Source organism: Spermophilus citellus (genome assembly GCF_964194105.1).
Source record: "Spermophilus citellus genome assembly, chromosome: 5".
In the NCBI taxonomy this organism is placed as follows: Eukaryota; Metazoa; Chordata; class Mammalia; order Rodentia; family Sciuridae; genus Spermophilus; species Spermophilus citellus.
The window spans coordinates 115967962-115987701 of record NC_138186.1 but is presented as its reverse complement, the minus strand read 5'-3'; the positions used below and the strand labels follow the sequence as shown (position 1 = coordinate 115987701).

The 19740-nt window shown below is 36.6% G+C and overlaps 1 protein-coding gene across 5 annotated transcripts in view; it reads right to left on the bottom strand.

Annotated features, from left to right (window-relative positions):
- Positions 1-19740, bottom strand: part of AFG1L (AFG1 like ATPase) — a 225130-nt gene that overhangs the window by 136566 nt on the left and 68824 nt on the right. For 3 of the 5 annotated variants that reach the window (XM_081296470.1, XM_081296471.1, XM_081296473.1), the window contains exon 4: positions 10528-10629. The exons of the other annotated variants lie outside the window; for them this stretch is intronic. In XM_081296470.1, the coding sequence (XP_081152596.1) occupies positions 10528-10629 (102 nt within the window). The remainder of the gene's footprint in view (positions 1-10527; positions 10630-19740) is intronic. 5 annotated transcript variants of the gene reach the window in all.

Genomic DNA, 19740 nt, shown 5'->3' with positions numbered 1-19740 from the left:
GTTTAAGCCATTAACATTCAGAGTTACTATTGTTATATGGTTTGTACTTCAAGCCATGTTTGATTATTTATCCTTTTTTTAAAAAATTTAATTTGTTTCTCCATGATTATCTTTCCCCTCACCCTCTGTCTTTACCGAGGCACTTCCTACTGATGGTTTTGGTTATTGTTTTTCATTTCTTCCTCGTGTAGTGTTTTGCTCAAAATGCTTTGCAATGCTGGTTTTCTGGCTGCAAATTCTTTTAACTTTTGTTTATCATGAAAGATTTTTATTTCGTTGTCATACCTGAAGCTTAATTTTGCTGGATACAGAATTCTTGGTTGGCATCCATTGTCTTTCAGTGTTTGAAATACATTGTTCCATGACCTTCTTGCTTTCAGTGTCTGTGATGAAAAACCCGTTGTTAACCTTATTGGTTTACCCCTGAATGTAATCTGTCTCCTTTCTCTTGTAGCTTTTAATATTTTCTCTTTGTTCTGTATATTGGATATCTTCATAACAATGTGTCTTGGCGTTGGTCTACTGTGATTTTGTGTGCTCGGTGTCCTGTATGCATCTATAATTTGTATATTCGTTTCCTTTGTATTTCTGGAAAGTTTTCTGTAATTATTTCATTCAGCAGGTTACTCAATCCCTTGGTTTGAATCTCTGTACCTTCTTCTATCCCGATGACTCGTAAGTTTGATTTTTTTATGTTATCCCATAACTCTTGGATGTTTTTCTCATGATTTTTTACCAGCCTTTCTGAGTTGGCTAGACTCTTGTCAAGATGATGTATTTTGTCTTCATTATCTGACGTTCTGGCTTCTACTTGCTCCACTCTGTTAGTGATACTCTCATTTGAGTTTTTAATTTGGTTTATCGTTTCCTTCATTTCTAGAATTATTGTTTGATTATTTTTTATAATCTCTATCTCCTGATAAAGATGCTTAACTTCTTCTTTTATCTGTTTATGTAATTCATTCTGAATGTGTTATTTCGCTCCTTGAATTTGCTGTCTTGTATCCTCTTTAAGGTTCCATTCCATCTGTCTAAGGTGTTCCTTGAGTTCTTTATATGACCATTTTTCTGATGACTCTAGGTCCTCCTGAATATTCAGGCTGTCGTGCATTGTTTGTACTCCTTTTCTTCCTTGCTTTTTCAAGTTGCTCATGTTACTTCTTGTTCTGTTTGACTGCTGAGTTACTGTTTACTCCTATAAATTTATTTGATGCTTGGGATGAAAGGTATTACAAGGGAAGGGAAGAAGTCACTAAAGAGAATGAGAGTAAGCAGGTAGAATTCAAGGAAGGGGGAATAAGAAAATTGAAAAGAAATGAAAAGACAAAAGAAGAAAAAAATAGAAAATAAAAAAAGAAAAAAAATTTTTTTAAAAATTTAAAAAAATAATAATAAAAAAATGAACATTAAAATTAGAAGAAAAAAATTTTTTTTAAATTGTAAAAAAAAATTTAAAAAACAACAAGAAAAATGAAAATGAAAGAAAAACCCAAATCAAAAAAAAGAGAAAAAAAACTAATAAATGCAGTCTAAGAGTTTGATTAACTTTTCTTCCAGTAGGTGGCGCTGTGCCCACCAGGCCAAGTTTCTCCTGTCAATAGGCGGGAACCAATCACTGTGCAGCTCCTCCTCCCAGACTGGGCCAGTCTCCAATCCTGAGTGTCTAGGGCCTCCTCTTGTGTCTAGTCACTTCCCACTTTTCCTCTAGCCAGGCCCCTCTCACGGGTGCCGCTCACCACAATACTGGCTACACGCCAGGTCTGGTGCTCCCAGGAGCCCTGTTTTCATGGACAACTGGGCACACTCTCCCTGTTTACCATTCCCTCAGACCCTAAATTTGTAGCGCTTGGGGCTGAGAATCCTCAGCAAATTTTACTTGCCCTCCGGTAGCCACGCCCCCAGTAGCTGGTGCAAGAGACCTCAGTTGTCAGCAATGGTGAGAGCAGTAGCTGGGAGTTCCACGCCATGGGTCCCGCGCCACATCTGATTCCCTCGGTCTGGCTATCACGATCACGGGAGAGCTGGAAGGGGCCCTTACGGGAGAGCTGGGAGGAACCCTTAAGGTTTCCCCGATGTGTGGAGAGGAAAGGCTAGGGAATTACACACCTGTAGCCGCAGGTTTCAATGAAGTTATCTCCTCCGCCGCAGTCTGATAACGTCAGTTTTCTACCATGGTGGTATCACTTGCAAATGGCGACAGGTCGTTTCCCTTTGCCGGGCAACCAATGCAACGGGTGGGTCCTTACTGCCTCTCCCAAGCCCTGTTTCAAACCTGTGGCCACTACCTATGAAGGCTCGGTTGCCATTTACCTCCGTAGGAACAGAAGGGCGGACCAGTTGTTTCAGCTGGATGGATTAGTGCTGAGTCACAACTGTTTGTCTGAGGGAAGCAGGTGAACGGGAGCTTGAATTCAGCCAATCTGGGCTCAGTGTGTGTTTTGAGAGGCCCAGACTGATTGCCCCAGATCCACGTCAGTTCAGCATTGCCTAGTGATCCTGAGCAAACAGAATTTAGATTGTTTACGACTCCCTACACCTGCACAGCTGAAGAGGTCCGAGACTTGATCTCTCTGCACCTGCCGCCATGTTGGAATCCCTGTTTTGGTTTTTCACCCCAAAATAAATTGTTGAAAGATTATTATAGTCTTAAAGTAGTAAGAAAATTTCAAGGTCATTTCATCTCCATTCTTTAATCATTCAGAGATGACAAAATGATAGGTTACCCAATAGATCAACAAATTGATCTCAAGCCTGAGGACTTCAGTGATGGAGGCTGTGATCCTATCCAAGGAGTACAAGTTATATCTAGCAAATCTAATCAGAATGCTCCCTTGTCTCTGACCTAAGGTACTAACGTGAGTCCCACTTCATTAATCGCACCATAGTAAGTGCTAAAAGAATTAGAGAGAGCTGGGGTTGTGGCTCAGCAGTAGAGCACTAGCCTAGCACGTGTGAGGCCCTAGGTTCTAAAAATACAAACTGAATGCGTCTTGCTGAGATAACACAGAGTAAAGGAACTCATCAAAATAGTAATAATAATAATAACTTCTTGGAACAGGTGTGTTGAAACATTTTTTTAATCAATGTTTACTAGAAACAGAAAATGTCTGATCTTCATTTATTAACCTTTGTTCTCTAACAGGAAAATACTGAATTCATTTTAAGAACCAATTCCACTCAGGCTTAATGAAGAATGAAATAGGATCCAACATGGCGGCAGGCGCGGAGAGATCAAGTCTCTGACCCTTTCAGCTTCGCAGGCATAGGGAGTCATAAACTGTCTAAATGCTGTTTGCTCAGGATCACTAGGCAATGCAGAGTGGACATGGATCTGGGGCAAACAGTCCGGGCCTCTCAGAACACACACCCAGCCAGGATCGGCTGCATTCAAGCTCTCGTTCACCTGCTTCTCGCAGCCAAACCGCAATGACTCAGCACTAACAATACCGCTGAAACAACTGGTCAACCCTTATGATCCTACAGAAGTAAATGCCAACCGAGCCTGCATAGGCAGTGGCCAAAGGATTGAAACGGGGCTTTCGAGAGACAGACAGGACCCACCCGTTGCATTGGTCACCCGGCAAAGGGAACTAACTGACACCATTTGCATGGGATACCACCATGGCAGAGAACTGACGTCACCAAAATGCGGAAGAGGAGATAAATTCATTGAAACCAGCGGCAGCAGGTGTGTAATTCCCTAGCCTTCCCTCTCCACACAGCAGGGAAACCTTAAGAGCCCCTCCCCCCTCCCAGCACTCCCATGAGTGCGATAGCCAGACCAAGGGAATCAGGAGTGGCGCGGGACTCGCGGCGCGGAACTCCCGGCTACCGCTCCCACCAGTGCTGACATCTGAGGTCCCTTGCACCAGCTACTGGGGGCGTGACTACCGGAGGGCAAGCAAATTCGCTGGGAGTTCTCAGCCCCAAGCTCTACAAACTTAGGGTCCGAGGGTATGCAAACAGGAAGAGTGTTCCCAGGCGTTCATGAAAACAGAGCTCCCAGGAGCAGCAGACCTGGTGTGTAGCCAGTACTGTTGTGAGCATCACCAGTGAGCGGGGCCTGGCTTGAGGAAAAGAGGGGAAGTGTCTAGACATAAGAGAAGGCCCTAGGCACCCAGAATTGGAGACCCGCCGAGTATGGGAGGAAGAGCTGCTGCACAGTGATTGGTTCCTGCCTATTGAAAGGAGAAGCTTGGCCCAGTGGGCACAGCTCCACCTACTGCAAGAGAAGTTAATCAAACTCTAAGACTGCATTTATTAATTTTCTTTTAATTTGGGGTTTTTTTTCATTTTCATTTTTTGTTGTTGTTTTGTAAATATTTTTTTAATTTCTTTAAATTTTTTTAAATTATTCATTATTTTATTTTATTTTTTTTATTTTTTTTATTTTAATTTTCATTTTTTTATTATTATTTGTCTTTTCATTTCTTTTCAATTCTCTTATTCCCCCTTCCTTGAATTCTATCTGCTTACTCTCATTCTCTTTAGTGACTTTTTCCCTTCCCTTCTAATACCTTTTCTCCCAAGCATCAAATAAATTTATAGGAGTAAACAGTAACTCATCAGTCAAACAGAACAAGAAGTAACATGAGCAGCATGAAAAAGCAAGGAAGAAAAAGAGTACAAATAATGCAGGACAGCCTAAATATTCAGAAGGACCTAGAGCCATCAGAAAAATGGTCATATAAAGAACTCAAGGAACACCTTAGACAGATGGAATGGAACCTTAAAGAGGATACGAGACAGCAAATTCAAACAGTGAAAGAATACATTGAAAGTGAGTTACATAAACAGATAAAAGAAGAAGTTAAGCATCTTTATCAGGAGATAGAGATTATAAAAAATAATCAAACAATAATTCTAGAAATGAAGGAAACGATAAACCAAATTAAAAACTCAAATGAGAGTATCACTAACAGAGTGGAGCAAGTAGAAGCCAGAACGTCAGATAATGAAGACAAAATATATCATCTTGAAAAGAGTCTAGCCAACTCAGAAAGGCTGGTTAAAAAATCATGAGAAAATCATCCAAGAGATATGGGGTAACATAAAAAAAAAATTTAAGAGTCATCGGGATAGAGGAAGGCACAGAGATTCAAACCAAAGTAATGAGTAACCTGCTGAATGAAATAATTACAGAAAACTTTCCAGAAATACAAAGGAAACGAATATACAAATTATAGATGCATACAGGACACCGAGCACACAAAATCACAGTAGACCAACGCCAAGACACATTGTTATGAAGATATCCAATATACAGAACAAAGAGAAAATATTAAAAGCTACAAGAGAAAGGAGACAGATTACTTTCAGGGGTAAACCAATAAGGTTAACAACGGGTTTTGTATCACAGACGCTGAAAGCGAGAAGATCCTGGAACAACTTATTTCAAACACTGAAAGACAACGGATGCCAACCAAGAATTCTGTATTCAGCAAAATTAAGCTTCACGTATGACAACGAAATAAAAATCTTTCATGATAAACAAAAGCTAAAAGAATTTGCAGCCAGAAAACCAGCATTGCAAAGCGTCTTGAGCAAAACACTACACGAGGAAGAAATGAAAAACAATAACCAAAACCATCAGTGGGAAGTACCTCGGTAAAGACAGAGGGTGAGGGGAAAGATAATCATGGAGAAACAAATTAAATTTTTTTAAAAAAGGATAAATAATCAAACATGGCTGGAAGTACAAACCATATAACAATAGTAACTCTGAATGTTAATGGCTTAAACTCTCCAATAAAGGGACATAGGCTGGTATCATGGATTAAAAAAACAAATCCAACAATATGCTGCCTCCAGGAGACACGTCTGATTGGAAAAGACATACACAGGCTGAAGGTGAAAGGATGGGAAAAAATATACCACGCACACGGTCCTTGTAAGGAAGCAGAGGTGGCCATCCTCATATCGAATAAAATTGACTTCAAGACTAAGTTAATCAAAAGGGATAAAGAAGGACATTATATACTGTTAAAAGGAACCATTCACCAACAAGACATAACAATTATCAATATTTATGCACCAAATAATGGTGCTGTGACATTCATAAAACAAATTCTCCTCAAGTTCAAGAATCAAATAGACCACAACACAATAATTATGGGTGACTTCAACACACCTCTCTCACCAATGGACAGATCCTCCAAACAAAAGTTGAATAAAGAAACTATAGAACTCAATACCATAATCAATAACCTAGACTTAACTGACATATATAGAATATATCAACCATCATCCAATGGATATACTTTTTTCTCAGCAGCACATGGATCCTTCTCAAAAATAGACCATATATTATGCCATAGGGCAACCCTCAGTAAATATAAAGGGGTGGAGATAATACCTTGCATTTTATCTGATCTTAATGGAATGAAACCGGAAATCAATGATAAAAGAAGGAAGGAAAAATCCTACATCACATGGAAAATGAACAATATGTTACTGAATGATCAATGGGTTACAGAAGACATAAAGGAGGAAATCAAAAAATTCTTAGAGATAAATGAAAATACAGACACAACATATCAGAATCTATGGGACACAATGAAAGCAGTTTTAAGAGGAAAATTCATCGCCTGGTGGTCATTCCTCAAAAAAAGAAAAAAACAACAAATAAACGAGCTCACACTTCATCTCAAAGCCCTAGAAAAGGAAGAGCAAAACAACAGCAAATGTAGCAGAAGGCAAGAAATAATTAAAATCAGAGCAGAAATCAACGAAATTGAAACAAAAGAAACTATTGAAAAAATTAACAAAACTAAAAGTTGGTTCTTCGAAAAAATAAATAAGATCGACAGACTTTTAACCGTGCTAATGAAGAGAAGAAGAGAGAGAACTCAAATTACTAACATACGGGATGAAAAAGGCAATATCACAACAGATGCTACAGAAATACAGAAGACATTTAGAAATTATTTTGAAAACCTATATTCCAATAAAATAGAAGATAGTGAAGACATCGATAAATTTCTTAAGTCATGATTTGCCTAGACTGAGTCAGGAGAATACACACAATTTGAACAGACCAATATCAATGGATGAAATTGAAGAAGCCATCAAAAGACTACCAACCAAGAAAAGCCCAGGACCAGATGGGTATACAGCAGAGTTTTACAAAACCTTTAAAGAAGAATTAAAACCAATACTTTTCAAGTTATTTCAGGAAATAGAAAAAGAGGGAGCTCTTCCAAATTCATTCTATGAGGCCAACATCACCCTGATTCCGAAACCAGACAAAGACACCTCAAAGAAAGAAAAGGACAGACCAATATCTCTGATGAACCTAGATGCAAAAATCTTCAATAAAATTCTGGCGAATCGGATACAAAGGCACATAAAAAAATTGTGCACCATGATCAAGTGGGATTCATCCCTGGGATGCAAGGATGGTTCAATATACGGAAATCAATAAATGTTATTCACCACATCAATAGACTTAAAGATAAGAACCATATGATCATCTCGATAGACGCAGAGAAAGCATTTGACAAAGTACAGCATCCCTTTATGTTCAAAACATTAGAAAAACTAGGGATAACAGGAACTTACCTTGACATTGTAAAAGCTATCTATGCTAAGCCTCAGGCTAGCATCATTCTGAATGGACAAAAGTTGAAGGCATTCCCTCTAAAATCTGGAACAAGACAGGGATGCCCTCTCTCACCACTTCTATTTAATTTAGTCCTTGAAATACTAGCCAGAGCAATTAGACGAAAGAAATTAAAGGCATAAAAATAGGAAAAGAAGAACTTAAATTATCACTATTTGCGGATGACATGATTCTATACCTAGAAGACCCAAAAGGATCTACAAAGAAACTACCAGAACTAATAAATGAATTCAGCAAAGTGGCAGGATATAAAATCAACACGCATAAATCAAAGGCATTTTTGTATATCAGCGACAAAACTTCTGAAACGGAAATGAGGAAAAACACTCTATTCACAATATCCTCAAAAAAAATAAAATACTTGGGAATCAACCTAACAAAAGACGTGAAAGATTTATACAATGAAAACTACAGAACCCTAAAGAGAGAAGTAGAAGAAGATCTTAGAAGATGGAAAAATATACCCTGTTCATGGATAGGCAGAACTAACATCATCAAAATGGCGATATTACCAAAAGTTCTCTATAGGTTTAATGCAATACCAATCAAAATCCCAACGGTATTTCTTGTAGAAATAGATAAAACAGTCATGAAATTCATATGGAAAAATAAAAGACCCAGAATAGCAAAAGCAATTCTAAGCAGGAAGTGTGAATCAGGCGGTATAGCGATACCAGATTTCAAACTATATTACAGAGCAATAGTAACAAAAACAGCATGGTACTGGTACCAAAACAGGCGGGTGGACCAATGGTACAGAATAGAGGAAACGGAGACTAATCCTCAAAGTTACAACTATCTTATATTTGATAAAGGGGCTAAAAGTATGCAATGGAGGAAGGATAGAATCTTCCACAAATGGTGTTGGGAAAACTGGAAATCCATATGCAACAAAATGATATTGAATCTCCTCCTCTCTCCATGCACAAAAGTTAACTCAAAATGGATCAAGGAGCCTGATATCAAATCAGAGACTCTGTATCTTATAGAAGAAAAAGTTGGCTCCGATCTACATATTGTGGGGTCGGGCTCCAAATTCCTTAATAGGACACCCATAGCACAAGAGTTAGTAACAAGAATCAACAAATGGGACCTACTTAAACTAAAAAGTTTTTTCTCAGCAAGAGAAACAATAAGAGAGGTAAATAGGGAGACTACATCCTGGGAACAAATTTTTACCCCTCACACTTCAGATAGAGCCCTAATATCCAGAGTATACAAAGAACTCAAAAAATTAGACAATAAGATAACAAATAACCCAATCAACAAATGGGCCAAGGACCTGAACAGACACTTCTCAGAGGAGGACATACAATCAATCAACAAGTACATGAAAAAATGCTCACCATCTCTAGCAGTCAGAGAAATGCAAATCAAAACCACCCTAAGATACCATCTCACTCCAGTAAGATTGGCAGCCACTATGAAGTCAAACAACAACAAGTGCTGGCGAGGATGTGGGGAAAAGGGTACACTTGTACATTGTTGATGGGACTGCAAATTGGTGTGGCCAATTTGGAAAGCAGTATTGAGATTCCTGGGAAAGCTGGAAATGGAACCATCATTTGACCCAGCTATTGCCCTTCTCAGACTATTCCCTGAAGACTTAAAAGAGCGTACTACAAGTATACTGCAACATCAATGTTCATAGCAGCACAATTCACAATAGCTAGACTGTGGAACCAACTTAGATGCCCTTCAATAGATGAATGGATAAAAAAAAATGTGGCATTTATACACCATGGAGTATTACGCAGCACTATAAAATGACAAAATCATGGAATTTGCAGGGAAATGGATGGCACTAGAGCAGATTATGCTTAGTGAAGCTAGCCAATCCCTAAAAAACAAATACCAAATGTCTTCTTTGATATAATGAGAGCAATTAAGAACAGAGCAGGGAGGAATAGCAGGAAGAAAAGATTAACATTAAACAGAGACATGAGATGGGAGGGAAAGGGAGAGAAAAGGGAAATTGCATGGAAATGAAGGGAGACCCTCATTGCTATACAAAATTACATATAAGAGGTTGTGAGGCGAATGGGAAAATAAACAATGAGAGTAATAAATTACAGTAGATGGGATAGAGAGAGAAGATGGGAGGGGAGGGGATGGGGGATAGTAGAGGATAGGAAAGGTAGCAGAATACAACAGTTACTAATAGGGTATCATGTAAAATTGTGGATGTGTAACCGACGTGATTCTGCAATCTGCATTTGGTGTAAAAATTTGGAGTTCATAACCCACTTGAATCTACTGTATGAAATATGATATGTCAAGAGCTGTGTAATGTTGTGAACAACCAATAAAAAAAGAATGAAATATGCCATTTGCCAGTAAATGGATGGAGCTGAAGAATAAATATCATGCTAAGTGAAATAAGCCAATTCCAAAAAACCAAAGGCTAAATGTTTTCTCTGATATGCTGATGCTAATTCCAATGAGGAGGGGCAGTTAGAGTAGAATAGAAGTACTTTGGATTAGTCAAAGAGGAATGAAGGGAAGGGAGAGAGGGAATGGGAGTAGGAAAGATAGTAGAATGAATCGTACATTACTATCCTACATGCCTATATGATTACATGTCCAATGTAATTCTACTTAATTTACAACCAGAAGAATGAGAAGTTATACTCCATATATATATATATATATATATATATATATATATATATATATATATATAAAAATATAGTCTACTATCATGTATAACTAATTAGAAAAAAAATTTAAAAATTTTTTAAAAAGCCAACTCCAGATTCAGTACTGTTTCAATATAGCACACACACAAAAAATGAAACTAAATAAAACCTTGCTTCAGGCAAATATCTAATTTTTTAAGAGTGTTATTCACGTAAGAAAACTATTTTTAGAGTATGCCCACTGAAAAATCACTTGGCTTGACTTACTTTTGTGCACATCTAACATGAAACCATGAAAATGGACCCGTTTTTTCCTCTTCATTTCCACATAAGCATAAAACATGTCCATCACCATTGTTTTTCCTGTACCTTCAAAATAAAAAAAAATCTTTTTAAAGCATATTATTAAAACAGTATGTGCTGATTGCTGTAATGATTGTTCATTAGGTTTGAGATAATGAAGCCACACTCCTACTGGAAATCTGAAGACTGTGTTCCTTTTATAGAGGGGGCTGTTCACTTTATATGTTAAACTAGCCAAGGGAAAAAAATGTAGATAATACTTTTTTCAATTATAATCTTGTTTTTAGGAAATATAACATTTAGTCAACACTTCAGGGGCAATTTTCCCTAGAGAACTATGTTCATAACCTGGCAAGATTAATCTTCAGTCTTCTCTTTCAAAAGACATTAGTACAAATAAGATAATTAATTAATTATTGTATTATTACTATGTATAAGGAACTTTTCCAGACACTGGGGGAAAATTCAGAAACAAAAAAAAAGAAAAATTAAGAGGAGAAAGGTGAAAAAGAAAGATCAGTACCCAACACAAATATTGAAAATAAATAACAGAGGTAGATTAGAGCTAAAGAACAGTCAATTACAATACTTTCCTTTTAAAAAAACTGGGAATTTCAAAATGAGGCCTACTTAAGAAATTCTGATAGTCAATCCTTATAATTAAATTATCTCATTTTCAACACTGAAACTTTTCATCACTACAATTGTATTAGAAATAGAATAGTCATCAGTCTGAGCACTTGTGAACACAAGCATGCACAAAAAGCCTTATTCTCTCACAGAAAACCCAGTGCTCTAGGGACAGTGGCAGTGTCCAAATTCATATTCTAGCACCCCTCAGAAGGCCAGGCCAAAATGTGCTAGCTCTATGTCTCATCCTCCCTGCTTCCTGTACCCCACAGTACCGAGGCTCTCCTATTAGGAGCTGCAATTTCCAAAAAATCAAAAACAGCTCAGGAAGGAAGAAGATCTGACTCTCATCCTTTGGGTGTTTCCTCTGTTCCACAAGATGATTCTCAGCACATGCCATCTGAGTGCCAGAATATTTTTGTATATGAAAATACAATTCCCAAATGAATTTTTAGTGAAGAGGCCACTTAGATTGAAAAGTAATTTTTTGCGAAAATATTCAATACAGCATCTCTTAATGGAAAGAGTGGCAGCAGATTTTTAATCATTACATTTACCAAGGAGTAATAACTTTCAAGTTCTGCTGCATTCAGCATAGTATACTTCTAGATCCAGAAAAATATTTATGAATTATCTAGCCAAAAGTGTGAATAATATATATATTTGAACTTAACATTTGTGCTTTTTTAAAAAAATGGGCTTTATATACAATAAGGTCATTATGTAAATTTTCTGGAGATAAAAGCAAAAGAAGAAATTAGAGGGAGCTGGGAATGTAGCTCAGTGATAGAACACATACTTAGCAAACAAAAGGCCCTGGGTTCAAACCTCAGAACCACCACCCACTCCCCAAAAAGGGGACAAAGTCATAAAGGGAAAGATTGATTGACTAGGCTACATGAATTTTGACCTCTTGAATTTCAAAGGTCACCATAAGTAAAATTAGTGTCCTTTTATTCATTTAATCAATATACTTTTACTGAATGCCTAAAATGTGTAAGATATTGTTTTAAGTGCTTTATGATAGTGAACAAAATTAACAAAACCTACCACTCTCTAGAACCTGAGATTTTAATATATATAAAGATGCAGATATCTTTATTTATATATGCCTTATTACATTCATATATTTAATATATATAATATATATGCATATATATGTGTGTGTGTGTGTATATATATATACACACACACACACACACATATATATTATCTTATCTTAGAAACTACAATGGACATTATGTTCTTTTCTTGTCCCTTTTTTCCCCCTCTCCCTGTCTGTTCTAAATCGATTCTTTCTGAGACTGCCCCTTTGGTGAGAGTGTCAATCACAAGGTGGATCCACTGAAATACCCATCACCCTTTGCACTGTATGGCTGGCACAATTGTGGGCATGTGACTCTTTTAACTCAGCATTCTTTAGGGGATCAGTATGGATTCTGAGAATGAGAGTTGTTCTTCTTCCTTTCAAGAAAGCAATCTGGGGTTTGGCTCAGTGGTAGAGCACTTGCCTAGTACATGCGATGCCCTGGGTTTCTCAGCACCACATATTAAAAAAAAAAAAAAAAAAAAAAAAAAAAGTCCATTGACAACTAAAACTTAAAAAGAAAAAAAGAAAGAAAACAATCTATAAAACACCAGAAAACATCTTTCCTACAACATCAAAATCATACCTATAATCTCAAGAGCTGGGAAAGCTGAGGCAGGAGGATCATGAATTCAAAGCCAGCCTCAGCAAAAGTGAGGCGCTAAGCAACTCAGTGAGACCCTGTCTCTAAATAAAATACAAAATAGGGCTGGGGATGTGGCTCAGTGGCTGAGTGCCCCTGAGTTCAATCCCCAGTACTGCCCCCCAAAAAAGAATATAACCAACACTAAGGGAAAGAAAGACAGAAAGAGAATGAAGAAAGGGAATGAATTTGAACAAATCAAACTGGCATATAAGTAACCCTCTAAAATCTAACACACATTAAAGAAGAAAACTAAATCCACATCCTCATCAAGTTAATATTTACAATATCAAGTATATAATAAAAATGAGACAAAGTATTCTTTAGGCTGAAGAAAAAATGATACCAGACGGAAAGTAAGCACCACAAAGAAATGAAGAATGCAAGAAATGATAAATACATGGGTGATTATTTGTTTTATCATTTTTACATTTCTTTAGACAGTAATTAGCTATTTAAATAACATTAACAATGTATTATGGATTTAGTAATCTACATAGAAGTATAGTCTATGATAATAGCATGAATATTATTTAATTGGTGAGAGAAATAAGAGAATACTGTTATAAAGCTCTAGATAGCATAACTTGGAGAAAGGATACAATATAATTAAAGTGCGTATTTTAAACTTTACAGAAACCAACAAAAGAATCAAACAATAAAAATATGAATAATAAAGATATAAAAAACAAGCAAATCATGTAAGTAAAGCAGAAAATTTTTTAAAAAAATTTAAACAAAGAACAAAAAAGGTAGAAAAAACATACAAATGGAAGAAGATAGCCTTAAATTCTACCATGCTGATAAGTTCAAGTGGGCCGAATAATTCAATAAAAAGGCTAACATTGATGGGCAAAAAAAAAAAAATTATATAATCTCTATAAGACCCTCATACAGATAAGTTAAAAGCTATAAAATGAAAAGAAATCTGGGCACAGTAGCACACACCTGTAATCCCAGCTAGGATCAAAAGTTCAAGGGCAGCCTGGGCAACTTAGCAAAACCCTCTCTGAAAAAAAAATAAAAATAAAAATAAAAATGTCTAGGGTTATAGCTAATGGTGGAATACCCTGGGTACCAAAATAAAATACAATAAATGCTCATATTAGCAAATAAGATTTTAAAATCAATCATTTAAGTTTCTACCTTAGGAAGTTAGAAAAGACAGCAAATAAATCCCAAAGTAGTATCACAGTTATTAGGGAGGCTGAGGCAGGAGGATCACAATTTTGAGGCCAGCCTGGCAACTAAGCAATCTCCTGTTTCAAAATGGAGTTAAGGATATAACTCAGGCTTGCCTAGCTTGCTGGGCTTGCATAAGGCCCTGGGTTTAATCCCAAATACAAGTAGAGAGAAGAAAAACAAAAAAGGAATAATAAAAAACAGAAATTGGTGGCTGGGGTGTGTCAGCAGGAAAGCACTTGCCTCCCACGTATGACGCACTAGGTTTGAGCCTCAGCACCACATAAAAGTAAATAAACAAAATAAAGATACTGCATCCATGTACAACTAAAAAATATTTTTTAAAAAAACAGAAATCAATATACTAAAAACAAAACAATAGAGAAATCAATGAAACCAAAACCTGATCCTTTGAAAACATCAAAAATAATTGGCAAAACCCTCGCTGAACTACCCAAGAAAAAAAGACCTGAAACACAAATTTAACAGTATCAAGAATGAAAGACAGTATCACTATAGTTCCTAAAGATGTTAAGCATAATAAGAAAGTATTATAAATAATTTTATGTCAATAAATTCAACTTAGATAAAGGAGTAAATTTCTTTAAAGACATAAAATGGCAAAACTGGAATAAAAGATAGAAAATCTAATTAACTTCACATTTATTAAAGCAATTAATTTATGATTAATAATTTTTTTTAAAGAGAGAGTGAGAGAGGAGGAGAGAGAGAGAGAATTTTAATATTTATTTTTTAGTTATCGGCAGACACAACATCTTTTTTTTTTTTTTTTTTTTTTTTTGTATGTGGTGCTGAGGATCGAACCCGGGCTGCACGCATACCAGACGAGCACACTACTGCTTGAGCCACATCCCCAGCCCATGATTAATAATTTTATCACAAAAAAATACTCCAGACTCAAATGGCTTCACTAGTGAAAACTATCAAATATGTTAGAATTAAATAATGCCGATCTTACACAAACCTTCCAAAAATAGAGGAAAAAACACTTCCCCGTTCATTTCATGAGACCAACAATATACAAAAAAGATAGTATACCATTATCAAATGAGATTTATATCAGAAATGTAAGATGGCTTAACCTTAAGGGCTGGGGATGTGGCTCAAGCGGTAGCGCGCTCACCTGGCATGCGTGTGGCCTAGGTTCGATCCTCAGCACCACATACAAACAAAGATGTTGTGTCCGCCGAAAAATAAAAAATAAATATTAAAAAATTCTCTCTCTCTCTCTCTCTCTCTCTCTTAAAAAAAATGACTTAACCTTAAAAATCAGTGTCATTCATCATATTTAGAGAATAAAGGAGAAAACCCTTTCTGATGTTACCATCACAACATTTGAAAAATATTTAACAAACTTAGCACACATTTGGGATAAAACTCTGCAAACTAGGAGAAGCAGACTTCCCCACCTGACAAAGGATAAATATAAAAGAATAGACATTGAAAAGATACCCTACATTACTAATCATTAATGTAAAGCAAATCAAAACATCAACAAGATACCATTTAACATACATTGGAATAGCTATTATCAAAAAATAACAAGTTGATGAGAAAATATAAAATATTTATATAAAATATAAAAATTGGAATCCTAGCCAGGTATGGTAGTGCATGCCTGTTATCCTAGCAACTCTGGGGGCTGAGGCAGGAAGATCTCAAATTCAAAGCCAGAAAGCCAGCCTCACAACTTAGCAAGGCCCTAAGAAACTTAGCAAAACCCTGCTTCAAAATTAAAAAAATTAAAATGGGCTAGATATGTGGCTCAGTGGCTGAGCACCCCTGGGTTCAATTTCCAGTACAAAAAAAAAAGGGGGGGGGAATCCTGGGCCTTGCTTGAGGGAATGACAATGGTGTTGCTGCTGTGAAAAACAGAATGGCAGTTACTCATAATATTAAACCCAATATGCATATGGGATTCAAACAAATACTTATGCATTAATGTTCATAGCATAAGTCACAATAGCCAAAAGATGAAACAATCCAAAATATCCTAATAATGGACAAATGAATGAGCAAAATGTAGTATATTCATAAAATAGAGTGTCATTCAGCCTTAAAAGGAAAATTCCTTAAAAGGACGATTCATGGATGAATCTTCAAGAACGTTTGTTAAGCAAAATAAACCAGGCACAAAATGACAAATAGCAAATACCATGACTGCTCTTATACAAGGAACCTAGAGTAGTCACTCAAAGACAAAAGTAAAATGTCGATTTCCAGGATCTAGATGGTAGGGGAAAATTAAAGGTGGACTCGGGGTGATTGTTCAATGGATACATCAAAGTTTTCAGTGAAACCCAGTTAGAAGACTCTCCTTAAAATGCACATGATCTGCAGAGGTAACCTATTAATCCAATGGTACCCATTAACCTATTAATTCAATGGTACCCATTTGGCAAGCAGTTTAGACTAGTTTAGATTAAAATAGTTTAGAAGTGGGTCAGACTTTTTGCTAGAAGGCTGGGATAATTGAGTTCAATTACATTAGTGTAGGAGAGGAGAAAGCTGTGACCTACAGAAGAGCCATGAGAAGTGTCCACACCTGCAGTAGTGAGATATGCATACACCAGCATAAAGTGATAGATACTAAAGTCACTAGTCCCTGGCTTTTCAAACTGCCACTACACCAAAATTGCTTTGTCGTGAAATAGAAAAGAAAATATCCAAATGCATCATATTTCTTCTGTGAAATAATCTTTTCAGAAACAAGTATATATATATATATATATATATATATATATATATATATATATATATATACATTCATCATATAGTAGGTCAGAATGTATAAAATATATTTCTTACTGTGGGTCAAGTTCAAATATGTTTCAAGGTCATTGCACTAGTTTGTAGGCTTCTTTTGTTTTATTTATTTATTGTTTATTTATTTGTTTGTTTGATAGGATCTCACTAAATTGCAGTCTCTCCAAATTGCTGAGGCTGGCCTTCAAAACTTGTGATCCTTCTGCCTCACCTGTGTCTCTGCCCCCTGCAGTTTCTAAGCTCTTTAAGTGAGCAAAGTCTAGATCTTCTTTTATTCGCCATTACAACTCCAGAAGCAACACACGGCCTGGCACAAAGCAAATGTTCAATAACATTTGTCAAGAGATGGGAAGAACATGGTCAAGAGACCATGAAGAATGGATAGGAAACCAACACTAAATTTCACCTATTTAACCATTTTGGTTTGGTCTATACAGAATCCTAAATAAAGCCTTAGGCTTTTCTCTACAGAAGATTCTTTCTAGGGGATTAACTTGTAAAACCTGAAACTAAATTGAAACATCCAAGTCCTTAATCCGGAAGCCAAAAATGACTACTCGAGAGCACCCCCTAGCGGTCCCTTTTTACAACCATTCCCCCTGCAGAAGTAGCAGGAAGTGGTGCCTTCCATCACCACCTCCAGGCACGGAAGGACTAGGCTTCCCTACTCCTAACCTTAAAAATCTTTCAACTGGTGAAATTGAGAGCCCAGTATCAATGTCAAACAGGGAAGTCCAAACCAAAAGAGAGAAAAAAATAGACTAAAAACCAAAGTGTACTTTGATTCTATTCTAATATACCAGAGAAACTGTTAACCTGTGATCACTGCTGTAGTTTGCCGGTCAAGCCCTGAAGCCCTGAAAAAAAAAAAGCTATCGAACAACAATGAAGCGGCTCAGTGCTACAATAGAAACTTTCAGCTTCAGTATGAGATGGGGTGAACATTCTATTAATGAAAATATTTCTTTTCAAGACTGAACCATGTTAATCCTTCCAATTTATACATCAACTCTGCAGAAGTTCCCCGAATTTAGGGTCCATCTGACTCAATCATCTGGACCCATCTAAGAGAAGAGAATAGAGTGAAGTGGGCAGGACAGAGCACAAACCCAGTACAAGAATGAGGGGTCGGGCTGGGGATGTGGCTCAAGCTGTAGCGCGCTGGCCTGGCATGCGTGCTGCCTGGTTCGAGCCTCAGCACCACATACAAACAAAGATGTTGTGTCCGCCGAGAACTAAAAAATAAATATAAAAAAAAAAACTCTCTCTCTCTCTCTCTCTCTCTCTCTCTCTCTCTCTCTCTCTCTCTCTCTTTTAGTACCTGTTTCCCAAGTCCAAAAAAGGCAAAATTTTAAAAATAAGAGCTTGTGATGGCATTCTGAGACTATTCTCTCTCAACCAGAAAGCCCTTAAAATGAAAACTTGACTTTTTTATTACCTATATTGTATATATTCTAAACTGATTTTAGCCACCAAAATGTTCATCTCACTTCCTACTTCAGAACTACTTTCTCTTCTCTCTATATTCTAAACCTCTACCCAAACATTGCCATTCATCCAGCCTACATTGTGAACACCCTATGATATTACATCTTTTCTAACTTTTTCAAGAATTCATATGAATTACTTGTGCTGTATTACTCTTCAATTCATTAGAATATGGCTTTATTTTCCAAAATAAAATCCAACAATTTTTATGAGATTTTTTAAAATAAGTCCTTTTACAGAAGTGAAAGCAGTTGTTATTTTAATAACCATCTCCACTTACAATTAAGTGATTAAGGTAATGGGAGAAACAAGGATGTTGATTTTCACAATGACTGAAACATGAAGATGAAGGTAGAGGAAGTAAAATATTCTCAGGAAGCTAAAATGAGAGTTAACAACAGAATGAGATCTGATAGAGGTACCCAAATATATAGGTATATAAAACTGACTAATCATTTGGTTATAAATAAAAAGTATAAGTACATGTGAGAGCCTGGCATATAGCTTTGGGATAGAGGGCTTGCCTAGTATATATGAGGTGCTGGGTTCAACCCCCAGCACACACACACACAAAAATTAAGTACACATAAATCTCAAAAATTCCAACTAGCCAATGAACTAAGAAAAAAGAACAGAGCTTTCTTACATAACAGAATAAAGCAGAATAGAATTTGAGCTCCTTTAATATTTTTTAAGTCTGTAACATTTAAGAACTTGAATTTTACAAATGCAAAACAGGTGTGTAAAGGTAATCCAAATAAGACAAAAAAGAAGTTTTATTTTTAACACACTGTAACTATTTATTCATTCACTGTAACTATTTTTTTTCTTGTTCTAAATTTTTTACTAAGAAAATAACCCCTGACAGCATTCCCTCATAACAAATATATTATGGCTCTAAGGTGAGCCTGGAGAGTGTTTATTAATCTAGGTCCAAAACTAAGCTCCTCCCATGTAAATTTGAGTGGTAAATGTGAAATAAAAGAAATAACTGACAAGTTAGAAGGCAACAGAACTAAGAGAAGTGGGAGCCACCTTCCTGACATCAGTGGATGTGGGAAACCAAGGAGAGGTTTAGGGCTACAAGAAAAGATTCATTTGAAAGAGATGAAAACCAGTGAATAAAGAATTTCAGCAACAATGAGGTTCAAGGAAGTCCTCAGGAACAAGACATGAACTAAGTAGGAAAATCTAGAAAGTGACCACTCAGAATCTTTCCACCAGGGCTGGGGATGTGGCTCAAGCGGTAGCGCGCTCGCCTGGCATGCCTGTGGCCCGGGTTCGATCCTCAGCACCACATACAAACAAAAGATGTTGTGTCTGCTGAAAAACTTAAAAAAAATAAATAATATTTTAAAAA